This window comes from Coturnix japonica, chromosome 8 (assembly GCF_054131305.1).
Source record: "Coturnix japonica strain WE chromosome 8, WE-NBRP24, whole genome shotgun sequence".
Taxonomy (NCBI): Eukaryota; Metazoa; Chordata; class Aves; order Galliformes; family Phasianidae; genus Coturnix; species Coturnix japonica.
Genome location: NC_140670.1, coordinates 5,826,714 through 5,854,658, shown reverse-complemented (window position 1 = coordinate 5,854,658; position 27,945 = coordinate 5,826,714). Strand labels below are relative to the sequence as shown.

Below are 27,945 nucleotides of genomic sequence, written 5' to 3'. Positions count from 1 at the left end.
AAGCAGTGAAACAACAGCATGTTTGGTTTGGAAAGGTCAATTTTTTTTTTAATAACTGCTCTTCTCTCCAGGTTATGTTATGCAGTTACAAAGTAGATAGAAAAAAAACCATAAGTTTCTGGGAGGGACTAGTTGTCTTTTAGAAAAAAACACTCATATTCATTACATAAATAACAACTGGCACTTCAAGGGGACTCGGCTGGACAAAAGCCTTAGACTTTATAAACTGTGCTTGATCCAGTATTGTGTTGAGGTCCATTCTGTTGTATTTGATTATAATCAAAACTGTCACGACCTTCTGATGGAAAAAACAAAAAATGAAGAAAAAGAAGGAGCTCTGCATTAAGACAGTGGATGAAGTTGACAGCAGCACTGTAGCTCCTCTGTAGTTTGGCCAATGATTTCTGGGCTGTATTTCACTGTAGTTGTTCACTGAGGCGGCATCTAATTTTGAAAAAGCCTCTGGGAGGAAAAGACTGACAAAGAATGTTAAAAACAGGTTATGATTACTTAGCAAAGTCAGACTATCCCTTTTCTTTACAAAAAGAAAAAGAAAAAGACAATCTGAAGTCAGAATAATTACACAGATGCTTGATTTAAAAATGTAACTATAATTGCTCGATAGTTTCAGCTTATAAAAATATTAGTTTTGTCAACTCTACATAGTTCGTGGTGGTAGCCGAGCTAACTTGAACAAGCAATAGAGCACAGTCCTATAACAGCAGCAGTTAAAGAAATAAACATTGCCTAGAGAGAATCAGGCCTGAAGCTTTACTACAAAAAAAAATTAGACTCCTATCGAAGTTAATCCCTGCTGGAGGCCCATTCTTCCTTTGACAATGCCACAGCATTGATCATACAAGGCCTTACTGAAAGTGCCAAAGCCAAAATTATATCATTAAACAAAAGTGCATGAAGTAATAATGAGCTAAGTGCTCATCCAGTACAGTATCTGATCTGAAGTCTGAGAAGTGGCTCAGGTGGCAAGACCACTCTTTCATACATAAAATGTACCATTATGTTTTGTAGGTGAAATACCCAGGACGTCCCCCACAAGTGCTGATGAACTGTTATCTTCAGATACATGCTTGTATTCCTAATCCATGGACTTTTATTGTAGAAAAAGACTAGTCTGGACTGAAACTAACTGAGAATAAAATCCACTATAATGTCAGAAGAAAAGAAATTTTTGTGGTTACATGTAAACTTGTGATAAGCTTTTCCAAGAAGAGGGTACATTTACGGCAAGAGGGATGGGATACAATGAGGAGCAGTGTCGGCCTGCTTATGTAAAGGTCAGGCCAGCCTCGTTGTATACTTTGAAGACTTTCTCGATTGCATTGACATAGGCAGCTGTTCTCAGGTCCAGACCCAGGTTGTACTTCATGGCAGTACGCATGATTTGCTGAAATAGAAAAGGCTGTATGAGATTTCTGCAAGTTTCCAATAGGGACTACATCAGATTCTGCTTATGGGATCCAAATAGGAGTGTAAAAGCCCCTAACGTTGTCACCAGAGCTCAGGTTATTTGAGAACGTAGTCTAAAATCTCTCAGTTCTCTGTAAGTCTAAGATTTAAGAAGTCTCAGATCTCTACAGGGAAAGACAAAGTTTCAAGTAGCGTTTACCTGCTAATTAGGAAAACTCCATAAAGGGATCAATCTAAAACTGCTGATGCTAAACTAAGGTGTTCTTAAGACCTTATTAGTCAGGTACAAGAGAACAACTGATATGCTTCTAGTCACCATAGCTTCCCCTTAAAAATACTTCCTGATATCATACATTAGTCTCCAATGTTTCAAAACAGAAACATTTGAGAACAGAGGCTACAAACTGTATATAGCTAATAAATTCTGCAGAATACATTTGTCAGGGAACTGTTAGGTCACAGCCTGAACTGATGACTGAGCATCTGGTGGAGGGGTATGGCTGGCCCAGGGAGCACAGCTGCAGGCAATTTACCTGTGCTTCTCAGGTGACTAGAAGGGGTGGACCCTGGGTCCATCTCCCCAGCCCCTCCAGCTCATTTAAGAGCCAGCCTCACAAGGGAAAATGTTTCTTTGATGAAGGTCCCTTTTGAAGAGGAAGTGTTTCATGGACAGATGGACATCCATCACCAGATAGGTAAGTCAACTTTTTTTCCTCTTTTTGACTCTTGCTATACCAACTAATACTTCTTCTGGTATTGTAAAGAGCTTATCAGAAGCAGTTTCACTGCTTTATGTGAGAAACAGCTTTAAAAGAGATGTAGCAAAGGCACAAGTTCATTTCCTGCACTTAGATTTATTAGAGTGATACTTACTCGAGCAGAGCGCTCCATTGTATAAGCCAACCCAGAGTGGACAATATCCTTCTCAGATGCACCCTGCAACAATACACAGTACAGTCAGGACTTATTTATGCATTCAAGAAGGTACTAACCCTATCTTAAGAACAATAGATAGGATTCTTGTGGCTACTGAAGCTTGCTCTCTTATTTTTTTATAGTGGCTGATGTTAAGATAAAGCTAACTGCCATTACTATTGCTTGAAATGCCAATTATGGTTAACTCAATCCAAAAGCCTTAGAGGGAAGTCAGTGAAATTGAGCTTCCAGTTGCACAATACTAGTGTTTTCAGTGATGTCGTAACTACTGCTTTCAGCATTCAAAACATGGCGTAAGTGTTAAACGAAAAACTCAAGAATTAGTAACTTACAGAAGTTATTAGAACTATTTTGAAGACAGGTTTTAGGAAGGGCGTAGATCCTCAGTTGATAAGTGTACAAGCTTTGTGCAACTCTAGAATGACTTAGCTCCCCTTGAATTGTATATGCACTGAATGACAAATAATTGCAATGGCCTGACTTGGGATGTTAGAGCGTCAGTGTTCCATCATTCTGACTGTCACTTACTAATACTCATTTGGCCTGTAGAAATTAAGTCAGTTTGCAAGTCTTGTGTTGAAGTGGCGACAGTAGTGACTTCAAGCCTCTGAGTGTATTTACTATGCTACTCTTTCTGTTTTGCAAATGCCAGCACCACACTAGATCAGTTTATTCCTGTCATCTGACAGCAAACCAAGTTCACACATGCCTGTCCTGATTTACTGAGGGAAGGATGCTTTAGTGGTCTTTGTAATTCATTTTTTCCCCCTTCATTATTTGCATTATCTTATGCATTAAAAAAAAGACCCTACACCATCACTTTTAGCTTCCATGCATCCCTGGACAAAGTATTTTACAGCTTAACTGACTGCTGGGATTGTTTATTGGTACAGCACCTTGTTCTTGTTTGCTCCTCCATCCCATGATGGCTGTTCTTATCCATCCATTTTCATATCTCTCATTGTATGTATTACTATATCTGTACTACTTCAGTTTAATAGGACCTGGAGTAGTTTGTTGTTTTATCCATGTGGAGCTTTTCTGTCTTTGATTATTCTATACTTTTTTCTGAACTGTCTGCACTACAACAATATAAGATACAGAGCTGAGACCTGCATGTGGAGTTGAGAAGGCAGATATGTTCCAGACTTAAATTGTGGCACTGTCAGTTTTATATTGCCTATCTTTTTCTTTTCATTTTGGAGTGATTACTGAAGCTGTTTTTGTATTCTAGTGGCTGTGCCACTAATCTTATGCTAAGGGACATGATTTAGCAGATGTTTGTTAGTGTTAGGGTAGCATGGTAAGGTTGTGGTTGGACTTGATGATCTCCAAGGTCCTCTCCAACCTGAGCAATTCTATGTTTGGTTGTTACCTCCAGATGTTCCTTCTGAGCTCAAATGAGTAAAATGAGTACACATTTGATAACACTAAATATAGTTGACTTGTTTTTGCCTATTAGCTCAAGTCTTAGAGGAACGTTCTACAGTCTTGTCGGTATCCTGAATTTACAGAAATGCTATATGAAGCTGTTTGAAGTACGGGTTCTTGGAATGACTCATCAAATAACTTGCATTGAAAGGGAGCTTTAAAGATCACCTAGTTCCCACAGGCAGGGTTGCCAACAACCAGACCAGGCCTGATCCAACTTGGCCTTGAACACCTCCAGGGATGGGGCATTCACGGCTTCTCTGGTGACTGTGTTAGTGCCCCACCACTGGTCTTGTTGAAAGCTGTTAGAAAACCCAGGTAAACTGTATGAACAAGACTTCCAGTACAAATTTTGATAGTCTCTGAAGCAGTATTTCTTGCTATAAAAGCCTGATGGACTTTGATAGCCATGACTGAAAGAGATTATAAAATCTATGTACTGGTTTGGTTAGCCAACAGAATTATCAAGTATATCATGGAGAAAAGTGTTGGGGGAAAAAAATAAAACAACTTATTCATCTCTTTACTAGTTGGTTTAAAAATCAGCAGAAAACCTTCCTCATTCTTCCCCAAGTTAATAAATCCACACATCTCCATCTGAAAAACGGATGGAGACAGAGTTTCTCAGAGCAACAGACTGCTAGGTGAACAGCAACATGCAACCCTCATATGATTAACTCCTTCTGAAATTTGAGGTAGTAATAGATGAAAAATATCCTAGTTGCCATAGTGTTGTTTGCATAAGAAGAGATGGTACTTCATACTTTTCTAATAGGAGACAGGTGTAAGCACTACTCAGTAACAACTAAAACACCAGTGTTATCAAGGCTATTTTCATTCTAAATGCAAATCACAGCACCGTAACAGCTTCTATGGAGAGTACTAACTCTGAAATCAGGGTAGTACTTCAAATACTCATCTAGCACTACAGAACAGACATGAACACAGCAGGGAAACTGTTAAGTCTTGACTTGAACTGGTGATTGAGCACCTGGTGAAGGGGTTTGGCTGGCCCAGGGAGCATGGGCAAATTGTTTGCACTTGTGCTCCCCATGCTACCAGAATGAGTGAACCAAGGGCGGATGCTTGCTGGGCTCATATAAGGGCCAGCTACTGAAGGGAGAGCATCTCTCAGTCCTAGTCTGGTTCCTGAGAAGGAATACTGCGTAGCCAGAGATCCCCTTCACCAGCTGGGTGAGTCCCATTGTTCTTTCTGTATATGACTATTTATTGGCCTACCTGCAAATACTTCACCTGGTATCACCAAGGATCTGTCAGAAGCAATCCTGCTGCTTCATGAGCAGAACAAACAAAATGAGTTTGTATTAAAATTGAAGCTCTAAAACAATATTGGGGATGTTTTCATGTGGCCCAATAAAAGGAAAAAAGTGGCTTACTTCCTGTATTCCTAAACAGTTCAGATCACTTGCTTCCTTTAATTGTTTGGCCTTCTAGTTAACAGTACTAAGGTAAGACTTTGCACTTACAATATCAGGATACAGCTACAGTCTATAAAAAAAGTCAACACAGCAACTACTTACTGATATCCTATCTTGAAATTCTGCTGTAGGCACAACTGGAATAGTTCCACCATGTTTCCCAAATTTTCTCTCCAAGCTTTCCTGTACAGACACTAGAAAGGAAAAAAAAACAAAGGCAATGTAACGGACAAGAAAGGACAGCTAACAAAAGGATTTGTTTGCAAATCTTCCAGCATTCCATGGCATGAAATGCAGACTCAGAGCAGGGCTGAGAAGAAGGGTCTTAATTTTGTTTCCTACAAAATACAAAGATATTGGGGTTTTTGTTGTTTATATAGGAGAACTACTTCCATATTAGTAATATTCCTACAGGACTGCTTCATATAGAAAGCAGCTGAGTTTTATTTACATCTTACTGAACTGATTAAGCTGACAGAGCAGTATGTATCAACACTGCAAACTTGATAGAAAGCATTAGGAAAATAATAAGATTAAGTTAAAGCAATGACTCAATCTCCTGTCACTGAGGAAAAAAGCTCATTTGCAATCTTAGCAGGTCTTCTCCTCTGGTAATGTTCTTGTATTTTTGAACTGATGCATCTTTTATCAAGCCATTCAAACTCCAAGTAATTTTCATATATCCAGCTGAAAGACAAATAATAGTTGACAGGTTCACAAAGTTGATTATTTTCAAAAATCCAAGGAAAGCCATTACTTCATGAATTAAAATATAACTGAGGAATTATGTATTTATCCTCAGTTATGAGTTACCCTATTAAATCTTTTTTGCTCTTTAAGATGCAGTAACAACAGACTTTGAGGAAACTAAAGTGAATTTGAAATAGCTCTATACTTGTTTCTCCCAATTGTGCTGTTTGCTACTCCATCTTACCAATTAAACAGTGAATGAAAGAACAGAGCACTTACTGAGCAAGTGGTAGTTTGAATCCCTTTCATATTTAAAAGTCAAGCGGCCGTAGCTGACGTGGTTCAAGTTTTTCAGCCACTCAAAATAGGATACTGTTACACCACCTGCATTCAGGTAAAGATCCTGCAAGGAAACAGTAAGTGTGTTGAAATATGATCATTAGATAAAGACAGTTCTATCCTACTAAGGGAGGGCAAGTATGATTTATGAATTACTAAACCACTGTACAAAAACATAATCCAGCTGCTGTTTCTGCTTGACAAAGTATATCTCTCCTGATGTTTAGGGATTAATCCTACTGATTTAAGAAGGACTTGACTTGAGAATATATGAAGTTCAGGTATGCTTGACTGTTCTATTTAGCATAGTTATTCAACAGAGAAAAGTATTTTCTTAGGCTAGGTCAATGAGTTAAGATGGATCAGCCAAGCCTTCTAGGCACACTGCTTGATCAGGATGCTCTCTATGTTTGGAGAAGAGGATACTGTCATACTTATAGATCTCATTCTTCAAAGTTACCGTTCTAGACAACTTTAATTCAACCCATAGACCAATTTTTACCAACTGGCCGGTGGGTTAACTTGGCGTTCTTTCTTTGCTTAGCGGCCTACTTAGGTGACCAAACGTCAGGTAACAGACAAACAAGCCAAGCTACAGATTTACACAATAGCTGTGAGTAGTTACCTCTTCTGAACATTTAAGTTTCATGAAATTCTTTGGGCACTTGGAGTTGTAATGAAGTTTCTTTAAGTAATTGTTACAAATCTTAAGCAACATTAACGCTTGCTTCCCAGACACCAGCGGTTTGTTGTTCACTGAAATATTACTCATTAATGAAAATCAAAGGTCATAATAGAATCTTACAGGAATAACCATGATATTCCTCTCCAAGAAGATTTTGTCAGCTTCAGGAGTTGTAGGTCCATTGGCACCTTCAGCAATAATCTAAAAGGAATCACAACATAGTAATTACTAACTTGTCATGTGTATGTTTCTGTCCACGTTAATTACTGAACACTGTTATTTAAACTGGCTTTCTATTTTTCATTTGCGTTTGAGTTCTCTGACTTACTTTTGCTTTGACCTTGTGAGCGTTGGCCTTAGTCAACTGCTTTTCACTTGCAGCAGGGATGAGAATGTCACAGTCTGTTTCCAGAATACTGCCCTCCAGCTTCTGTGCCTTAGGGAAGCCCATGATTGTCCCATGTTGCTGTTGGAAGGAAACAAACCAGGGTAGCTTCAGTGCATGTACTCAATTTACTTCCCTCCCTCTAACTTAAAAAAAAAAAAAAAAAAAAAAGGGAAGTAAGAAGTAACAACTCTAGAAAGGTAGGGATGGTAAGTGCTATCTTTACTTAGTTTGCTTTTTGTGTTTTATCTACAAGTCTTGTACTACAATCCAATATGATTAAGACATAATTGCTTTTAGGCCCAAGATACTGATAAATGTCTGGGCTCTCGAATTAAAAAGACATGGCTGTTCCTCTCAACTCTTAGAATACAAGACAAATACTATCTTTGTCAAATCAAGTGATGCACTACTGTGTTATCCACAGGTTAAGTTGCATCACAAAGTTCAGAAGCATCAGTTGTGGAAATTCAGTACTACAACAACAGCCTTCATTTAGTTGAGGTTCTTTCCAGCTTTCTCAGAAAGGGGGGTGAAGGAGACATTCAAAAACTCCCTGTGTAAAAGATGACACCTGTAATAACCCCCTTAAGACCTCTACATGGAATCATGGAATTGTCTGATTTGGAAGAGACCCTTAAAGGTCATCTAGTCCAATTTCCCTGCAATGAACAGAGATATCTACAACTTCCTCAGAGCCTGGACCAGCCTGACCTTTAACGGCTCCAAGGATGGGGCTTCCATCACCCTTCAGGGTATCTTGTAGCACTGCCTAATGACCCTTACCGGGGAAAAGAATTGCCTACTTAAAGCTAACCTAAATCTCTCCCCTTTTTGTTCAAAATAATTTCTCCTTGTCCGATCACAAAAGACCCTTCTGAAGAACCTGTCTCCTTCCTTCTTACAGCTCCCCTTTTAAATCCTGAAGGGCCCCTATCAGACCTAGCACTTGGATCTGAAGAACCTCATGTTGTTCACCTGGGTCTCTCTGAATGGCATCCTGTCCCTTGTGTGTTGACTGCACTGCACAGCTTGGTGTCATCTGCAAAATGTTGGAGTGGCTTGGTGACTTTGTCAGCCAGTTCTGCCAGAACTCTGGGATGTGTGTTGTGGAGACCCACATCCTTCTAGATGTTTAGAATCCCCAGACTGTTGTGAAACTGATTTTTGCTTACTCTTTCTCCCTACAGTTCCCACCTTCTGAACCATATGCTCAGGAACTCTATGTAGAGCAGTTGCTTGTAAAGATGGAGGCAAAAATGCTGAATATCACTCTTTGCCTCGTCTGTTGTTACTACCCTGCCTGTGTTGCTCACTAGGGGAGGGATTGCCTTTCTGGACTTTATTTTTCTGGCTGATATACCTATAGAAGACTTTCGTAATCTTCTTTGTGCCCCTTGCAAAGTGTAGTTCCAATTGAGCCTTGGCCTTCCTGACCCCATCCCTAGCTTTCACTGTCTATGTATTTTATTCTTGCTCTCCAGTTTGACCAGCAGGTCCCACTTCAGTCATGCCTATCTCTTGCCTTCCTCTTCTGACTTCATATGCCAGGGGGTGGAGAGTTCTTGTGCCCTAAGGAAAGCTTCTTTAAATATCCAGGGCCAAGAGTTAAGACTTGAAATTAGGAAGTTCTACACTAATGTGGAAGAACTTCCACATGGTAAGGGTGATGGAGCACTGGAACAGGTTGCTCAGGGAGGCTGTGGAGTCTCCTTCTATGGAGCTATTCAAGACCCATCTGGGTGCCCACCTGTGTGACCCACTGTAGGCTGCCTGTTTTAGCAGAGGGTTGGAGTCAATGATCTCTTGAGGTCTGTGGTTCTGATTTGACAGCTTTGCTGCACTCCTGTGTCCTTGAGGACAAATTCCTGGGGAGTTTTGTTTGCTGACCTGAAGATCTGGAAGCTCTTTTCTTAAAAATTAAGCTTCCTGGGTTTTGCTCTGCCTGATTCCCCTCAGGAGTGTTAACTCCTCCATTACACGGTCACTGCAGTCCAGGCAGCCTTTGATCTTGATGTCACTGATCAGTTCACTTGAACTGGTGGGCAACAGGTCCAGTGTTGCATCCCCCCAGCGGGACATCTATTACGTGGCTCAGGAAGTTATTCTCTATACACTCCAGAAGCTTCCTGGATTGCCTACAGCTTGCTTTTTCAGCAGATGTCAGGGTGTTATATGAGGCATTACCTTCAGAGCAAACTATCTATTTCATACTAGTCTATAGTAATCTTATGTGTTTGCAGAGCTGTCAAAAATCCAAGTATTTCTGCATAACTAAGTTTCATACCAATTTGTAATCTTCTAGTTCCTTTGGGTCAATTCCATCAGGATTCCAGATAGAACCATTAAATTCTCCAACAGCGACACATTTAGCTCCAAAACGGTGCAAGTATCTCATAGAATGTAAGCCCACGTTACCAAATCCCTGAAAGTGAAAAGAGAAAGGAAGTAGTCATCAACCCTTCCACTAAAATGATGATTATTAGTAGGGTTTGTATTGGTTTATCTTGGCATTTGATAATGTGGCTAGGAAAGATGGAAGGAATCTGTGTTACTGGTCTAAATACTCCTGTAGAAATTAGGTATTTTAGCTGGCAGTACAAAATTGTGCTGAGTTCTTTGTTTTGGATAAAGACAAGATAATTGTTTAAATCTTTCACAGTAATGTTAAATGTTATTTTTTATCAATATGAAAATATTACAGCTATGTATCCTATAACTGGTGTGGTCTTAAGAGGGATTCATGAGTTTTTGTATAACCATTCCAAGTTCCAACTAACATTTGCAGGCCAAGAAATATTCCATGTGCCTAAAGCTTATAAAGCTCTCCTGGAAAATAAATAAATAGGTTCCTGCTAGTTAACTTTTAATATTAAAGCTTATGTTATTTATTTAACACTTTTGGAGCTGTCCTGTACAAAATAGACTGTTTAAATGTAGGTAATCATACATTTTTTTAGCAAAAAACCTACCACAAAACAAAACCTACAACCCCTCCAGTAAACTCGCCTTAAGTCATTATTCCATATTGTAGAAGTGCAGGGATAGTGGTATGCTGTCTCAGTGCAGGGCAGAGATGTTTGTGTGAGCCCACTGGGTAACTAGAGGACAAATTAATTACAGTGTTTCTAAGAACTGATATACTGGTACTCAAAAGAATGTAATCCCTCAAACACTAAATTTAGCATTCTGTTTAAAGCTGGTGGGTAGAACACACCAGTTTAAGTTTTAAGTTTTTAAAGTCTTTTAAGTTTTAAGAGTTATAATTCTGTGTTACTGAATACCAAAGCCTTTCAAGATCCAACCATTAGAGCCTGCAGAAGCTTTATGAATGCTGAAGATGAATATTCAGCCCCAGAAACTTAGTACAGGGTACTGGTTTTCAATTTTCCAACTGTTCATTCCATAGTATAAGAATTTCCTTCTCTCCCTCTTTCTTTTTATTACAATAAATGCAGTGTAGGCAGAAACAGTGTCACAGCTCATTTAAAAGTGTGCAGTTCTGTAGTTCATAGAACTCCTATAATAGTGTTTCTCTTGGCTCTTTGCAGCCCATGCTCATAAAGAGCGGAGTTTTGGCTTTATGCCTATAGAGTGCCATTATAAGGTCTGTTCTTATAAAACAGTCCAAATTAAAGGGCACCTGTGTTGCTTGAAAAGCATTTCTAAACTTTGAGGGTAAAGGTTAACTCAGAAGTCATAAAACCCTAACAGGGTTTATTGCTACAGCCCTTTTTCAGAGTAGCTCTGTTGAAGCTTTCTTAATTATGTTTTTCCCTGCTGGTGGAAGAAAAAAATTACCTGAACAGCAAATGTTTTGTCTCCAAATCCAGGAGTCATTCCTAATATACTCATGTATGATGCTTCATTGATGAAATTTTCAATTCCGTGGAAGAGACCACGACCGGTTGCAGATATCCGTCCGTGGATCCCACCCTGGCTGATAGGCTTACCAGTTACACATGCATGTGCATTAATATCCTGTAATACATTGAAGGAGTTTGAGTTATTCAAGTCATCAAATCCTAGTTGGGATGAGAAACTTTGTACCCCTCAGGGATAAGGAAAAACAGGTATTGATAGAACTGGAACATCATATAGCGTATATACATCTAGTTAATAAGTTGGTTTTCTTTCCTTGGCTTGTGAGCAGTTTCTCAGAAGTACTCTTGCAGATGTCAGCAAAGTTACACAATTGGACGTGTTCTGCAGATTTTCTGTTGCACTGAAGTGTATTTGTTAATGTAAAATTGCAGTTAATTAGTGACACCTTATTGCACTGTTAGCACAAAGCAGATCTTTAATAAATCAAGAAGCTTTGAGGGATGTTTCTCAATATTCATTCCTATTATTGCCACACTTTTTCATCATTACTACTCCTGACATTTCAGCCTTCTAAAGGGCTCAGACATATTCTTGGACTAGTCCCAGCTAAAGCTAGTTAATCTTTAATAAGTCATGTTTAGTGTTCCTTTATAACAAATTCAGTTTAGGAACTACATGTCCAATACCTTCCTGTTTGAGAAACACAAGTATAACTTGATCTCTGGGGGAAGTTAACAGTATGGAGATCATACAGGAAAGATATTTTACTGTTTCCATTCAGAAAAACAGTATATACAATCAAAACTCTATTACTTTATACATGCTAGACAGTAGACTACGTAGAATACTTAAAACCAGAATGAACTTTTTCAATTGAAATTAGTAGTTGGGGAGAAAAAAAAAACTTCTAAATAACAAAATGCTGGGCCTTGCTCTTCTGTCACCACCGGTTCCCATGCTCCCACACCCCTGAGGCACGGTCAGACAGTGCCTTGGCACCCAATGTGAGTGAAAGAGCAGGGATGAAAGGGAATCCACAGTAGTGAGTCTGCCAGCAGCCGGATGGCTTTCTCATTTGCCAGCAGCATAGACACTGGGAGGCTCCCTCCCAATGCTTGTGCCAAATACATTTGCATGCCTGTGGTGTGAGTGCAAGATGCTTGGTGAAAGGAAGGAAAGGTGCAGATAAAAGTGGTGGCAAAATGGCAGGAAACAACTAGAGACATAACGGAAGCTAGAACAATTTACTGTTAGGAAATTATAGTGAGTTAACCATAGTATTTAACAGCCCCTTTTTGAAAGCAATAGAAGCCATGGTGGACATGACATAAATTTACTAATTCAGTTTCCTTAGATGTAGCTGCATTCTTCTCATTAAGCTGTACACTCCCTCTGGTGGCATATCCACTATAAACAAGATTTGTGGTGGTGGTTTGCAATGCAACAAGCTGGCACGGTGTTCTGAAGTATTACCAGATTTTCATTCTGTTTTTTAGGCTGAAAATAATTCATTTGGCTTCTTTTAGTCTTTGTGCATTTACAAAGGAGGAAGTAGTTGTTATTAAAAACTCTAATTACAGTCATCCATCATAAAGGAGAATGTACTTTAAGTCTCTTCACATGTCATATCAGACCTTGGGGACAGGAAGTCCAGAAGAGTGGAAAGGATAAATTTAATCAAGAACTTTAGCCATATTCAGTTCAGTGATCTGGAAACTTGGGATGGATTTTCTGGAACAGTTAACGTGGCAGTTAAAGACTTGCATGGTTTAGCAAGAAAACACAGCGTGAGCTGAGGGTAGGTTCCAGTCATCTTAAAGCCACATGTACAAATGACTGTTGATTTGAGGAAGGTGAGGGGTGGAAAATTAGCACACCTCGGGACGAAAAGGAAGTCCATAGCTTTGCTTCAGCTTTAAGAAGAGAAGGCCTTCCAATAGTATTTTTTCTCCTACTCATAAGGTCCCTTTTTTACATGAGTAGATAGTGGTAGGACAAAAGAGAACAGTTTTAAACTAAAAGAGAGGTGACTGGGATTTGATGTCAGAGGGAAATTTTTCACTTAGGTGGTAGTAGGGTGCTGGTAAGGGTTGCCTGGAGGGGCTGTGGGTGCCCCATCCCTGGAGGGGGAGGCCAGGTTGGATGGGGCCCTGGGTGACCTGATTTAATGCATAAGTGACCCTGCCTGCAGCTGCAGCACAGTGTCAGAATTAGGTAGTCTTTGAGGTTCCTTCCAACTCAACCAATTCCATGATTCTTACAATAAGGAAACTGTGCAGTTCTCTTTTTTTTTTTTTTTTTTTTTTTTTTAGGGGGGGTGTTGGAATTGAAGACTTCTGTGTTAGTCTCTGAACTTAGCTGGTGAATTTCAGATACTCTGAACTTGCACTTATATTTTAACCCCTTTCCCTGGTGCAGCAGTGTTCTCCTTGCATCTTTCTGACTTCATATGTCAGGTTTCAAACAGACACTCCCCATCTAATTCTTTAATTTGACTTTGCCTTTTCACTTCAAGCTCCACGAACAAATCCTGTGCATCCACCGACTAATCAAGTCTGTAGATATCTCAGCCCTCCCTCACCAGAGTAATCTTTCCACTCAAGTAGTTACAGTGCATAGCTTCTACCTTCTTTTTTTTTCCTGAGTCATAGTTAGCTTCAGTTTTGCTCTTGTCATTTCTGTCTCTTAGACTGCTTCCTTCCTTCCTTCCCCCTTGGTCACTTGAATCTAAAAACCTTGTATCAATTAAGTTGTAACAGCTTTTGAAAATATATTTAGATCCACGTAATTAAATGAAACTTCATGGTTAAGCATATTGGTAATAAATTTCCAGATGAACATACTTCTGCAAAAACTAAGAAAGCTCTCATATTTGAAAGCCTCTGCAAAAAACTTACATAGTGTCCTATTGTACTGGCATATGTATCAGCAATCCAGGACATCTCCCTCTCCCCTGTGCTCATATCAGGAGCAGGCACATCAACTCCAGGACCTGTCGGCAACAGTGAAAACAGCTTTTAAAGATCACACCTGAACAGTTACCTTAAAACATTATTCCCCTGGGAATTGAATAGGGTTTGGCTGAGGAGAGCTGTTTTCCTGCTTCATCCTCTGATCATTATTAAGAAACTGATTCTTCTGGGTTTGGTTTTAAGTGTTGTATCATGCATTTGTACAACACTGTCAAAACCATCAACCTTACAAACAAGATGTTCAGTATGATAAAGATCAGTCTGTCACAACTCAGAGTAAAATAACCCATCAAAAGCGTAGTTTTACCTCTTGAAGGATCATCACTGTAACAAGAAGGGCAATATTTAGGTATTATATCTGTAAACCATTCTGTTAATTGTTCTTGCATTAGAATTGTCTTTTTGCATCTGGCTGAGTTTAAGGTTCTGACTTAAAAGTTGAGGATAGGCCACTCCTAGCCATTGTACTGTAGCTCACGCGTTTGATTTTTCTTAGCTTTCAAGAGACGTATTTGTTAGGCTTTTGAGAGAACTTTCACACATCTGTTGCAATAGAAGCAAGTTCTGTTTTTTTTCCTAGGCAACTAAATTTAGCTCTTACAGCACCTATTTAAAATGTATCACTCAGTGTGATCTTAAATCCAACTCTATCTCTACAAAGTTGTTTCGTAAGTATTTGGTAGAGGCTTGTGGAAAACTACATAGTGACAACCATAAGTTACAGCAGGCACCTATATTTTTCCCCTGCAGTTTGTGGTTGTCATGGGTGAAGTCATCAACTTTCTCTGGGGTGGATCTTCCACTTCCTTCCTTTGTTTCCTCAGTTGTATGCTAAAAGCCTCATCTGAGACTACAGTTACAGTGAAACAGCTTGATAATAGAAATCAGCATTGCAACAGGTTTGGTCACAACTTTTATAAGGTTTTGAAGAGAAATGTGAGTCATTTTGAATCCTGTGAGCTCAGATCTTGTGGCTTTTCAGAGCTGAATACAGCTCACAAAGAAAAGTTAAGATACAGTTCCTTTAACAGTTAGACTGCAATGACTCAATTCTTGGCAGTGTTTTGCTGGAGCTCTTGTATTGAAATTACTTACAGATCTCAAATACATTTATTTTAAGCTTATTGTTTAGTAGCTGCTGCTAATGAACAGTAGGATTCCTAAATCTTTACATTAGAAATTAAATGCAACATACCAATGAAACCTTTTTTTGCCAGCTCCATGGTAAACCTTCTTGTGATCTTTTCCAACTCATTGTCCTATAAAGAAAATGTAATAAACATTATAAGATATCGTTAGTGTTTATGACTACTTGCTAAAGCCTATGCCCAAGTATAAGACAGACATACTTTTTTTTTTAATAAGAATGAATCATGTGCCTATATAATTTATATGCTGTTCCCTAACATACCCTTGGTGTTCAGACAGTACAAGGAAATGTTGGTCTTTCTTGCTGTACATTCTGATCCTTGACTAGTTAGGAGAGCAGCGCAGGAAGAGCCACCTGTGCAGAGATTTCCATTGCACAAATCTGATATCCTATATGAGAGATTTATACCTAGTGACAGCAGTAGCCAGCCTGGTGGTTATGTTATGTAATCAACACAGTTTAATTCCTTTGCACAAATCCTCACAGAGTTTTGAGCTTAGAATATCTGCTATGTACTTCAGGAATCCTTCCTATACAAGTTACTTTAATTAAGGAAAGAAGGCGAGCATGCAATAAGCTTTTCATAAGCCAAGTTTGTTACTATTTAAACTGGAACAATATATTAAAAGGTTTAATGAAGCATGAAACTATTTGTCAATACAAAGATAAATACTAACTTCTTTTCTGGAAACAGTTAAATGTGAGTTTTTGTTTTATTTTGTTTTTTTAAGTCGATATTGTTACTAATCAGGTTCCAAATTACTTGCAATCTTCTGACTTGGAGAAAAAAGTAACAACTAAGTAACTGAAGGATTCAACCTTTGAAGCACAGATCTGTTTAGTACCTATTGTAAGCACCAGCTAAACTCTGCCTCTATAGAGGCAGAAGTGGCAGGAAGTCTCAAGTGGTCAGTAATACCCTCATAGCCAGTAGGAGCTGAAGTACTGAAGCTGTCAGGCTTCAGTACTGCAGTTAACTTCTTTTATTCTATGATTACGCTTACTGTGTAGTTCTTGGGATTGATCTTCACACCAGCCTTTGCTCCACCAAATGGCACATCTACAGGAATGCGAAGGAAAATAGTTTTATTTATCTGACAGTGAAGGCAGAGCACATCAATAATGTGTGAGCAAATACGTTTGTTTGTTTTTTTTCCTGATGAGAATGGAGGTTTTGCCACATTTAGATCTCCACAAGTGTAAGCTGTAATCTGAACTGGTCCTATTAAAAGCAGGAAGTCTTCCAAGGGCAGCTTGAAATTTGTCTTTCAGATTCCAAAGATAATTGTTTGAATTTTCTATGTCGCAAGGTTTTGTGCTTAACATACTTCTACATGGTGCTAAAGTTTATATGTTACAGTTTTAACTCAAATTTAGGAGTCATAAGTGATGCACCTCTATGCTCAATGAGATATTGTTTGCAGCAATCAGATAAGGTACAGATTCTCTGCAACCTGCCCTACACTTGAGTAGTCATGTATGAATTGTACTTCATTATAACCTGTAAAAAAGGGAAAAAAAAACATTTATCACTCCTCCACCTCAATGGCTTCCCTGTGTGAATCCTTTATAGCCTCTATCTGTTCCCCTAAAATGTACTTACTAATAAGAGTTTCATATGCATTTGAGTGGAAGGAGCTCTACTTTTACAGGGAAGAAGGTACCAGAATTCAGACTTAGCAAATGAAAATGCACCTTGATTCAGGCTTAGGTGTCAGCAGTAACAGCAGAGGGAGTATACGCAATTTGTTTTGGTCCCTATATTTTTGTTTCCTTACTTGCTAAATATCTTAATCAGATTAGTGTCTAAAACTTAATCATTCAGATGCTTTTCTCTATGTCACATTAGTGCTGATAGCAATTAGAGATTGCATCTTTGCTTGAAAAATCATCACTTACCAACCACAGCACATTTGTACGTCATTAGAGATGCTAAGGCTTTCACTTCATCCACACTAACATCCAAACTGTAACGAATACCTGCAGAAGACACGAGGAATAAGGAATTAATGGAACAACTTCACAGACGCTTATAGATTGAGAAGATTAACCCCAGGGCTGTATTTATTAACTTTGTTGCCTTAAGTCTTCAACCCTCCATTCTCCTACTCACTTATTTATCAGTGTATTTCTTTAGCTAGATTTCAAGACATCAGCAATTCTGTTAAGCACTTTAACAGAAGCAATCAACCTTGAGAGGAAGACAAACCAGGCTGATAGGTAACCTAGAGCAGAGCTCTCGAGAGGCTGGTAGGGCTCATCAGCATTCTGTAAGATCTTCAGCTTTTAACTTCATTCGTTGTTTATACAAGATCAACCGTGTCTCTGAACGTAACTTACTAATACACGTTAGAAATTAAGATCTTGCTAGAGTGGTGCAAGCTCCTGCTAAGTTGCCATGCATTGGCAGTGGTCTAACAAAACCATATGCAGCACCAGAGCTCTGACTACTAGGTGCTGCCAGGCAACAGAAAGCTGTAAGCCACTCCTCTAATTCAAATCTGTTCAAAACAAGTTGATGGAATAACTGTCCCAGCCAGATCATGTGTGACTAGGGCACCCACCCCACAGTGTGTGAAAGACGCCCTCACTTGCGTTTCCTCCTCTTAGTCATCCAGCAGCGTGTGCTGACAAATGGTCTCGAGGCAAGTTCAAGCAAACTGCTGTGGTCTGACAGCAGCAAGGGTGCAAAAAATAAGAGATGGCAGCCTTCAAAGTTGTTCAAAACTTAGAAGGAAATGATTACACAAGGGCAGGGAGACTTGTCACTTGCCTGACTCCTGCACACCTTATAGAAATGGGTTGTAGCTGCACAGTACATTGACTGAATTTGATGTTAAAATACATGCATTCTGGTGGTAGTTGAATAATGGAAACTTTTCTAGCCGAAATAGTAGGGTGCATATATGCAGAAGCCTAAAGATGAAGTTTAGGACCAACACAATGTCCAATGTCATGGGACAGGAAAAAGAAATCCTCTAGCTGTGTGTGAGCTTTTACCCGAGCTTCTATCCAAGCTTCTCCTACTTCACTGACTAGACAACAGAACTCTGGAAGATTTATTCTCTCCTCCCTCCGTTTCCCAAATCCTTGGCAGTAGGTTTTGCCAAGTTTCACGGTGGATTGTAGCAGGCACAGAATGTCCTTCAGATGCTAGGACAAGGCATCACTAATTCCTTATTATGTAAAGAGAAGACCATGTTCAGGTCCTTAGGAGTGAAAAAGGCTGGCATACATTATCCAGACTAAAGTGCTGTGCCTCTATGAAAGCCAGGCCTGAATGATCTGGAAACCATCCCGGTTTCAGAGGAACTGAGTGCTGCCCAAAATGGAGAGCCAAGCTCTGCTTTCTTATGGCTGTTGAATTGGGAAAAGAAAGGCCCAGTCCTCCACAGAATAGAATTTAAATTCAGTGTGTATATGGGGGAAGGGAGGCTTCCAAAGGCAAATTAACTAGTTTTTGCCTTAGGCAGATGTGAAGGTGTTACTTCAGGGTTTCCAATAACCTCTCTCAAATGAATGAATATTTGAAATATAGGATATATTGAAGTCCACCACAACAGCTGAAGATAAAACATACATGTTTTTGTAGCAGGTCTTACTCTGATCTTGCAGAGGAGCAGTTAAGCTTTTGTGGAGCCCTGATCAAGAGCAAACCCCGCAGTGTCACTGACTGTCTGGGCTGAGGGTGGTGGTCCCTCCTGGCTCTGTAGGGTATGCTCTGGGGAAGGCTTCCTCCAGGGCACCGCTGGAGCCAGCCAAGTCTGAAGCCCCAAACCCTGCTGAGCAGGAGTGAACTCTGCCCCTCCAGCCCTACCAGAACCAGGACACTGTGTGTTGATTTTGCCCACATAGTTACTCAGACTTCACCAGGTTATGTACACAAGGCTGTTCTACCAGAATGATGCCAGTACTACATGCAGGCACCTGATGTGCTGTTTATTGATAGAGGGATGTTAAATAATTCAGGATAGTTTTATACAGTTTTAACGGGGAACCAAAATGCAAAAGGAGAGATGAGCACCCTCACACTTCCTATGGAGGATGCAGTATGAACAAGTGAACAAAGAGTAGTTTGACTGAGGACTCATGCAGAATCTCCTGTAGTCACAGGTTGCTGTAAACTTTATTGTAACAGACATGAAACTTTTATACCAAGTGAACTAGGGAAAAAGCCCTAAGGCTAATAAAGTACCAAAGTGCTTTCAACTGAAACGCCTACTACTCACCCATATGCGTACACCAGAATAGGGACAGCTTTTAGACTGGAGGCTGAAAGCATCCTGTTCTGAACAACTTTTATATATTGAGTAGAACTGAGCATTGAATAGCTGTGATAGGAATGGCTTGTAGTGTGGCTTACTGTTGTAAATGAGAGACTAGGGAAATATGACTTGAACCAGCTTCACCAGGCTCTTTATTCTAGTTTATCTGCTAAAATGTTTTTTTTTGTTGTTGTTTTATGATGTCAGGTACAGCTCACAAAGTGGATTTCAGCTCCCTGACAGGAAGTTCCTGCCCCCTGTGGTATGGGTGGTTAACTTCAAAGATGGACCAACAGTTAGTCCTGTTTTGAGGCTTGGTTAGTTACTAATCTGCAGGAGCTGTCATTCTTCTGCAGCAGGTCCACCTGTCAACAGGGGAGTTTTCTGTGCTAAGCTGGTAGGACTGATGAGAACCAGGCATCTGAGAATGCTGCAGGTTCCAACTGCAAGGGGATGCACAAAGATAAAAGACTTAATTTCTGTTCTATTTAGATGTGAGTGGAATTTAGTTTGACAGCTTCCTAATTTGGCAGGAGGAGAGCATTGCTGTGCATTTGTATGGCTCTTTTGGTAGTGCTGCTATGCATTTAACAGCCCGATTCTAAAAATGGACCATATACACAGATAAAGAATTCCTGTGGGTTTCTGTGGTTGTTTTTTGTTTGTTTGCTTTTAAAGATTCTTAATACATGAGCAGAGAAAGTAATCGCTATGCAGCCTTACTGGCTTTTGCACCGCAGTATGTTTCTGTATGTCTCTGGTAACTCGGGACTCTCACAGCAAGCTGGCCAGACAACATAGTTTGAAGAAAGCCTCCAGTTACAGTATGAGTCACTGCCATGGAAAATACTTTTCATTGCAAAAACATACAGATTCTTGTTCCAGTTAAGATTTCTCCTTCCCTGCCCCACCCCAAGAAGTTAAACAGCGCGTTAAGCTGGAGTTTGTTTTTCTATGTGCAAGGCATTCCATATGAGGAAATATTTTCATTTTAGTATTGTTTTATTACTGGTCAGCTGAAAGGTCAGGCTTTGCATTGTCTTAGCTTTTAAAGCTTCTATTTTCTAACCTGTGTTGTGGAGATAAACTCCTTCCGATTAACTGTTGCACTGAACCCAGAGCTTGTTTTGGTCAAAGTAAATTTTGCTTATGATATAGAGTCAGCATGTGTTATGCTGCCTTAGTAAACATTGCGTATAGAATCATCAGCTTGTGGAGGATGATTACTGCTCTTCTATCTGATGCATAGGAATCTGTTTAATACCACACACTTAGGAAAGCTGGTGTTGCTGTTTCCTGATCTTCTTGTGCAGCCATGATAAATGATAGTACCAACATATGCTCTTACCACTAATGAGCATGAAGTACTCAAAGCCAAGTCTCAAAACTAAAGCATTGCCACAGCAACCAAGCAAAACACTCGCTAATCTTAGCAAGTCTCTCAGCTCCACCACAACACGGAACCGATTCGTATCTCAGTCTAAATTATTCTTGTCTAACTGAGGCTTTTGTCCTGCGCTGACTTCAATGTTCTCTTCTGGTTGTGATTATCATTTGAGCTTTGAAACTTAAGTGAGTATTTTACAGGTCAGTACTCCTGTTCAGATGGTGCGTTTGTTCTGCTCCCCTCTGTCTGCAAAGTGCTTGCTCATCACAGCAGCCGTTCCAAGACAGGGTCCTCTATACAGCACTCAGCTCAACGAGTTTTATGATCTTGTCTGGAACTTTTTTAGGGCTCTTTCAGAAGTATATTTTTCTAAGTCCATAGAAAAATAAATACCAGCAATCCTTTATATCTTCCCCATCAATTACTCAACCTTACTTAACCATATGAAAAGTGCGGTAAGCAGTGCAATGACAAATTAGTAATTATGGAAGACTAAGAAATTCCAGACGAATCTCTAACAAAGCAGGATGAGTAATTCAGTGCTGGAAAATAAGAATAATGTTCAACAATCAGCTGCAAGAATTACTCATCCCTAAATTCAATTCACTAGCTGCCAAGGGAGGAGTATTTAGTTCTTCACGTACAGCATTAACCAGCTACAACCTGGGACAGGGAGATGCTTCCCACCATTCTGATCTGCCCAGAAGAATCTCTTCAGTGAGCATTAAGGTACTCAACCAGACAGCACGCTTCAATATACAGCTCCTTGTGTACTATCAACAAGCTGTTCTATTGCTTGAAATGTGTATAAACATACATGCAAGTTTATTTCATTCTGTGTAGAGAAAAGCCAAGAATACCATATTACAACAAGCTTCTGGAGCACCAGTAAAATACTGCATTTTTGAAGGTAAATGTGGCAAATGTTGTATAACACAGGGCAGGCATATCCTATCTGAATGTATACATGTAGAATACCGCTAGGAGGTTGGATCTTAATACAGAGCTACCTCAGCTCTATCTAAAGGATGAGGTTGTCCACCCAGCTGTACTAAGGACAATGCTGTGGTAGGTAAGGACTGACAGAGAGGCAGTGACGCTGCTTCCAAGCAGACATTAATAGCATCAGCATGGGTGTGCACAGAGGGCGGAGATAACAGGCTGGTCTTGGCAGTTCAGATGCCATCGGAGCTGCAAAACAGTAAGCCAATGCTGGCACAAAGCAGGTAAACTCTATGCTGCATAGTGCCTAAGAGTTTAGACCTTAACGAGGCGGAGCTGATGCAATTCATGCAAATCAGATGCATAGAATACCTGCCAGGATGACCCAGAGAACATGAGGGAAACTCAGGCGAGAGGTTTCCCTTCCTCACTCACCCACGTGTTTATGCAGCAAGCCCAATGCTGAGAGCTTTCTCTATAAATAGACAAGGAGCCAACAGTAGCAAGGGAAAACAACTATTTAAATCAAGGACAAAGCTGGCTACCGCACAGACTGTGGGAGATGACTGCATGAGAAAGCAGAGACTAGAAAGATTCAAAACCAGGAGGAAGCATAGCCTGCTACAAGAGTATCAGTGGCAAAAAACAATGCTAAGGGTTCATTGAAAATTGCAACTAGTTTAGAACAGGACGGTGAAACCATAGGCTGCACATTCCTTATCCTGGTAGTTGTTGTTGTTCTTCAGTTTATCTCCATATCTATTACTGGACTAATTTAAAAGTTAGTTACGCTGTGGTAAGAAAACAGAAACCTATGAAAATAAGGTGCTCGTATACGCTTTAGCTGTAACACTGCAAGTTAGGTTAGGCTAATTACCAATTTTTTGTTACACTTCCAGATTCAAAATCAGACCTGTTTCCATGGTTTATTTCAGGTTGCGGATGGTCCGTTTGTTGTTCTATCTTTTATGTGACCCTAAGACACATTTCTGTATCTTATCCTCTAAGACCAACTGGGACAAAGATAGGACCTTGGAACTTCCATGCAACCCCAGATCAACTTAGTTGAAGTAAAGCTGAAGTAAAGGTGCCTAACATTTCTATCCCTTATTTCTCCCATTTAGGAGAGTAAACCTCGTCACAGCAGCCAAGCCACCACAAGGGACTGTACTGGCCTGTTGCAGGTAAGGCTACCAGCATCTGTGCTTATTGTTTCAAACAAGGTTATGAGCACAACTGCAGCTGTTTGGTGGCTGGATGCTGAGATTAGTTTTAGCCATAGATTGCTGCAATGAGAAAACTGCAGCAAAGGTAAGACGAATAGATGTCACCTTATGCAGTATGAAGCTCATTAATATGAACTTGGGACAAGTAAGAAGGAAAAATGCTGATAGGCAGAAGAAAAGCAGCCAAAACCAGAAAATAGGATAGTTCTGTAACATGGAAAAAAGTCCTTCTGTGAATCAGCCAAAGCAGCACCACAGAAAATCATCAGATTCATCTGACTCCAAGTCAACTGGGAAAGTGAAATAGGCCATCTGTATTCTAATACAGATCATAAACATTGTTTTTGAAGTAATGTATGACGAAGTTTTTTGGGAGCCCTCTGCAAGTAAAAGTCAGAATCTACTCTGGAACTAAAGAAGATTTTAACATTTCTCTGAACTGAGGAAGCAGATAAGACTGAGAGCAATTTGGGTGAGCACAAACAGAAGGCAGGCTGTTTCCCAACTCGGATTTATTTGGTTTCATTGATAACAGGCCTGTTGTGCAGTCAGCTAACACGAAAAGGCTTTAAAAAAAAGTTTTAAAACCATTTTATAGCTGTATCCCCACAGTAAGTGCTGCCTAGCAAACATGGAATCAGTTCCGTACTGCTGAGCAGGTAGGAACTCCATAAGCTTGCTTATTCATATTTGCACAATGGTTATTTTCACTAATCTAGTCCTTCATGCTAATCTATGAATGAAGACATCTGTCAGAAGACGCATAAAAAAGTAGCTGAACCAATTTTATACCTTCCATAGAACCCGATAAAGTTATTTACTAAGATTCATTATTTTAAATAGTAACTCTGCAAATACTTTTCAATGGAGTCATCTGTATTCAGCCATTTCGTTTCCTGTACCCTATTTGGTTTGTTTTAGTTCTTCAGCCAGCTGTCAGTGCAATGAATAAGAGCAGCTGTGGTTTCCTGTTAGCATTGGCCACTAGCACGCAAGCCACTACATAAGAAAGGGAAAGAATAATCTGACCCACTGCACGGAAGGAGCTACCATGAGCATCAGCCCTGTCTTAGCAATGCTGTCTGGATCATAAGCAATTTGAGTTTCTCCGTGCAAGGAAACTTCTCACATCCATAAATATCTGATGGGCTGGTGGCAAGTGGATGGAGCCAGGCTCTTTCTGGTGGTGCCCAGCAACAGGTCAAGAGGCAGGGGGCACCAACTGGAACAAAGTTCTACGTGAACATGAGGAAAAGCTTCTGCCAGGAGAGCCCATGGAATCTCCTTCTCTGGATGCACTCAACACCTGCCTGGCTGCTTTCCTGCATGACCCACTGGAGGGTGACCTGCTTTAGCAAGGGAGTTGGACTCTGATCTCCAGTGGTCCCTTCCAACTCTTACACTTCTGTGGTTCTCTAATATGTTCTCAATGGGATGCGGGGGAATGGGATGCATAGGTACTCAATAAGTTTCAAGTCCAGCTAACGGCTCACTTGCAGAAAACAGTGTTTAAACCCTAGATTTGAGTATTGCAAGATCTATCGCATAAATTTATGACCACTATGGAAAGATTCCTGAAGCACAGGAGAGAAGCATGCCAAAGGAAAAGGACTTGCTACCTCCCTGAGTTGCAAAGGTTTGCAAGTCCTCAGAGTCAAGAATTCTTTCATCTAAAAATTAAGTGTTAGAAGATGCAGAAAGAAAAGTTATTTTCTCTCTCTCAGTGATGTGAAAAGCAAATACTGAAGTTTCAAACTCAGGTTTCCTATAAGTGCTTTTCTTGACCCATAGAAAAGAGTCACATGCACCGCTGTGCAGTGACAGTGTCTGACGCAATCAAGTTGGCTTGTATTTCTAGACCCACTTGGTGGGAGAGTGAGATAAGTGAGCTATTAAATAATTTCTTATAATATTAACTGTGTATTAGGATGTTAGAAGTAGGCCATTAAGAGCGTCATACTTGTTCAGGAACGTGACAATCAAGTTTCCACTGAGGTACAGAAGTTTGCCTACAGAAAAACTTAGGGTTGATCTTGAGTTTGCCACTGTCCAGCCCTCCCCATGTGGTGGTGTGCCATTCTATGTCTGTACCAGGCCAGCAACCTGCTTAGGACCCTGACTTTCAAGGCAAGCCTCTTATGGCATTTGCTCTGCTGAGTTCTGCCTAATTGCAGGCAACAGAAATGACTACATAAGGAGGTACGGAGGACCATTAGTAAAGGAACAGCTCGGTTTCTACTTGGTTAGTTCCCAGTTGAAACTTAATGAACATAAAAAGGAACGCCATCATTCATAAAGAATTTTAGTATGGGCATGTGTCCAGAAATAAGGAGTAAAACTAGAAAACAACCTTGAAAATACTCCAATCATTTATTTCCTGCACCCCATAATTGTATCTTCAAGTGTTCTTCCATCATCTAAGCTGCAAATGGAATGGTATCTAACATTCTTCAGAGCTTATTAATATGCACACCATGTACTTTTTCTTTAGGTGTCCCTGAAGATGCAAACCTAAATGCAATTATAATTGATATCAATTGTACAGTATCTAAAGCTCCGGGAATGTGAGGAAGATGAGAATTTGAAGTGCAGTGCTCCTGCAAGGAGTGATAGATGACAAAGTCTATCAATTTCCTAGTGACTACCTAGCAGATAATTAAAGGCTCTGTACAAAGTATATGTCCTTACAAACATAACATTTGGTACGGGGAGCAACTGATCAAGCTACTTTACATTAAGAGCAAAGCTGAACTCCACAAGCCTGCATCTGAGATGTGAGGAGCAGTGCAACTCCTACTGCTCTGAAAGCCTTCCAGCTGCCAGCACACCCCCTTCTTTTAAAAGGTGACCTTACGTCCCTCGCTGCTTCTTGCTGGTGCGAATCACTTATGCTGGACTCTGGACTCAGAGTGCGTGGGACACTCACTGCAGCAAGTTTTTCCATTTCATACTAGGCAGTTTGAGTTACATTGCAGTGGGCTTTATGTGTTTGTTGGCTTTTTTTTCCCCTCCTGTGTAATCTACCAAGATTCCAGTTTAAAAATCACTTCCAGATAAGAGCTCGTGTTGTTGGTGCACTGCAGAAGGATGCAGAAATAGCTTTATCACCCCCTTTCCTATCAGTTTAAGAAATGTCTTTGGCTCGCACACCCTTTTAACAGCAGGTTTCAAGCAGCCTATCTACACCTATTGTGTCTCACGTCCTGTTTAAATATACTATAAATCCACGTCTGTCATCTGATAATAAGCTAATTCCTACACAGCACTGGACAGTCAAATCCATTTGCAATCACACTGCATTGAATGAAGGGTAAAGGAAATATCATTTGCAACTCCTTCCCTTACCCATTGTGGGGAACAGCACAGGAGGATAAGAAGACATACCCTTAGGGCTGGCTATTTTCCTTAGCTGTGATTTCCAACTGCCTTGAAATTTTCAGTGCATGAGAATCGTGTCTCAAGAGCCACATTACTTACTTTTTGGACCTTATGTGAGACTGCAAGAAGCACAGTTGCCCATAGCATCAAACAGGAGCCTCCTGCATTGAGGAAGCAGCTATGGACCACAGCCTACAGGGCACAGCTGTAACTTTCCACACATGGCTCCGGGCTCACAGCAGGCCTAAGAGATGCTGCTTAAGATCATGGAATTCTACTGAGGATTAATAGAGATGCTGGTGCGGAACAGTGGGTAACAGACAGGCAAACAGATTGTTTGTTCACGTGCAGAGTGTTTTGCAATTCATCTCTGGGAAAACAAACATTCCTCTGCTTCTGAGCAGCTTCCAATACGTCACGATAGATCTTAAATAGCATCTTGTAATTTCATTTGCTCCATTACCCGCCTGTAGCTCTCATGAGTAACACAGGCAGTACCCAAAAGGGGCTCTGTGTGAACAGCATAGTAATATAAGCAACGGCAGCTCAGCAACCGCCGGTGTTTTACGGGGAACTACAGGGCAGCCGGGCAGCCGCCACCACAGGTCGCTGCGGGGCTCCAAGCGGGGCAAGGAGTGGGACTTTAGTTAGGGGGGAGCCGCGTCAGCAGTGCGGGCTGTGCCACAAGGACGGGGCCTGCGCGGCGGCAGGTCCCATGTTGTGCCCTGCCGTACCCCTCTGCACAGCCGGCACACACAGTAACGGTCACCCGCGGCCCATCCAGCCCCGCAGCTCCGCCACAACCGCCGCCTGGGCCGGGCCCGTCACCGCGTTCCCCGCCGCGGCCCCTCGGCCTTATTACGGGTCGTTCCGTGGCGGCCCGGCCGGCGGCGCTGCCCGAGCCCGGGGCCCGTCGCGGGGGTTGTCGGCGCGGCTCTCACCTCCCTTGCAGGGGGTGCGGTGCTGGCTGTGCTGTGCCCGGTAGCCCTCGATCACTTCCCACTCGCCGTTGTCGCGTTTGATGGGGAAGGAGACGCTGAGCACGTGGTTGCAGGGCTTGATGATGCGCAGGATGCCGCGGACGCGGTGCCGCCGCTCCTCCATGCTCTCTCGGGTGCGCAGCCCTTCCACCAGCTTGTCCTCCACGATGCTGGCGCCGCGGTCGAAGAAGCCCTCCACCATCTTGAAGAAGTTGGGGTCGTCCTCCTTGTTGGCCGCCTCGCAGTAATGCCGCCTCGGGCAGCGGCCACCACCCCACACGGCCGCCACCACCACCGGCCCGGCCGGCTCCGCGCTCGTTAACACGGCGCTACCGGCCAGGCGTGCGGCCAGCTGCTCCCCCAGGTAGCGGTACATGGCGCCGGCTGTCCCGCCGCACACACACCAGAGCACGGCGCAGCGCGGCCGCTCCACAATAGGCGCGGGGCAACGCCGCCGCCGCCTTTAAACGGCCTGGGGTTGGGGGGG

The 27,945-nt window shown here is 41.2% G+C and overlaps 1 protein-coding gene across 1 annotated transcript; it reads right to left on the bottom strand.

Annotated features, from left to right (window-relative positions):
• Positions 1–21: 21 nt before the first annotated feature.
• On the bottom strand, positions 22–27,894 carry GLUD1 (glutamate dehydrogenase 1). The gene is made up of 13 exons (XM_015866054.3): positions 27,420–27,894; positions 17,180–17,260; positions 16,285–16,340; positions 15,326–15,389; positions 14,056–14,150; positions 11,135–11,314; positions 9,621–9,758; positions 7,277–7,414; positions 7,069–7,149; positions 6,204–6,327; positions 5,337–5,428; positions 2,302–2,364; positions 22–1,405 (listed from the first exon to the last, which is right to left on the bottom strand). The coding sequence occupies exons 1-13, from the start codon at positions 27,832–27,834 to the stop codon at positions 1,286–1,288; spliced, it is 1,647 nt and encodes a 548-aa protein (XP_015721540.2). The 5' UTR covers positions 27,835–27,894; the 3' UTR covers positions 22–1,285.
• Between the last annotated feature and the right edge of the window lie 51 nt (positions 27,895–27,945).